The sequence below is a fragment of the Sinocyclocheilus rhinocerous genome, unplaced genomic scaffold (assembly GCF_001515625.1).
Source record: "Sinocyclocheilus rhinocerous isolate Xijiao unplaced genomic scaffold, SAMN03320098_v1.1 C36630918, whole genome shotgun sequence".
Lineage (NCBI taxonomy): Eukaryota > Metazoa > Chordata > Actinopteri > Cypriniformes > Cyprinidae > Sinocyclocheilus > Sinocyclocheilus rhinocerous.
Window position 1 is genome coordinate 1 of NW_015784140.1, and position 1,414 is coordinate 1,414.

General features: G+C 42.5%; 1 protein-coding gene across 1 annotated transcript; it reads left to right on the forward strand.

Annotated features, from left to right (window-relative positions):
• Positions 1-462: 462 nt before the first annotated feature.
• On the forward strand, positions 463-1,372 carry LOC107736316 (solute carrier family 25 member 44-like; the record flags this gene model as incomplete). The annotated part of the gene is made up of 2 exons (XM_016547762.1): positions 463-626; positions 709-1,372. A coding segment is annotated over exon 2 (625 nt), but the record flags the coding sequence as incomplete, so codon positions are not given.
• Positions 1,373-1,414: the final 42 nt, after the last annotated feature.

The following is a 1,414-nucleotide window of genomic DNA, read 5'->3' on the forward strand; positions in this document are numbered from 1 at the left end:
ACTACTACAGCTTGTATCAGAAACGAGGGACAAAAATGCCCCCCCCCCCAAAATGAAAATTCTGTCAGCATTTACTCACCTTCGTGTCAATCCACTTTCTTTTTTCTTTGGAACATAAAAGACGATATTTTGAGAAATGGCATAGTGGTTTTTGTCCATAAACTGTTTGGTTAACGTTACCAATATTCTTCAAAATATCTTCTTTTGAGTTCAGCTGAAGAAAGAAAGTCATACAATGTCACTGGGCTGAATGATCATTTTATATGCATAACTAAATTGTTTTAAGATCTACACATTTAATAAAAATATAGCGAAATTCATGTTAACCCCCCACCCCCATATATACATCTTGGGTATAGACTGTAGATTTTTAAAATTCCTTACATTTGTAGTAGCACATTCCTCATCACATATTAAACATGCTCAGTTGAATTATTAAGTTAATTAAAGGGATAATTCACTCAAAAAAATGAAAATTCAATCATCATTTACTCACCTTCATGTTGGTCCAAACCTGTATGACTTACTTTATTTTAGTGGAACACAGAAGATGCTGCCTAACATCTACTTTTGTGTTCCACGCAAGCGAGAAAGTTCAACAGGTTCACTTCACTTTCAACATGAGGGTGAGTAAATGATGATAGAATAGTCATTTTGGTTCAACTATCCCATTAATATGTGTTATCCCCCCCCCCTGCTATTTTCCAGGTGGTCTGAAACTAATGCCGGGCACTACAGGCAGGAAACATGCAGCAGAAGCGCAACATTCAGATCATAGAATGGGAGGACTTGGACAAACGCAAGTTCTACTCGTTTGGAGTCTTCATGACCATGGCCATCCGCACAACGGTCTACCCGGCCACTCTGATCCGCACCAGGCTGCAGGTTCAGAAGGGGAAGTCTCTCTACACTGGGACCTACGATGCCTTCCGTAAGATTCTGAGAGCTGAGGGTCTGAGAGGACTTTACAGGGGCTTCATGGTGACCACGTTCACGCTCATATCAGGGCAGGCGTACATAACCACTTACGAGCTGGTAAGGAAATATGTCTCCAACTATTCTAAAGACAATACGCTGAAGTCATTAGTTGCGGGAGGCTCGGCGTCACTGGTGGCCCAGAGCATTACTGTTCCCATAGATGTCATATCGCAGCAGCTTATGATGCAGGGCCAAGGGGGGCATCTGACCCGCTTTAAAGTGAAACCCACAATGGGAGCAACGCACTCTGTATTTTTCGGCCAGACGAGAGACATTATTGGGCAGATATTTGCTGTGGATGGCATTCGTGGCTTCTATCGAGGATATGTGGCGTCTCTTCTCACATACATCCCCAACAGTGCCGTTTGGTGGCCGTTTTACCACTTCTATGCAGGTAAGAGATGTTGTACTGACCATCAGCATCACCTTTATTTTT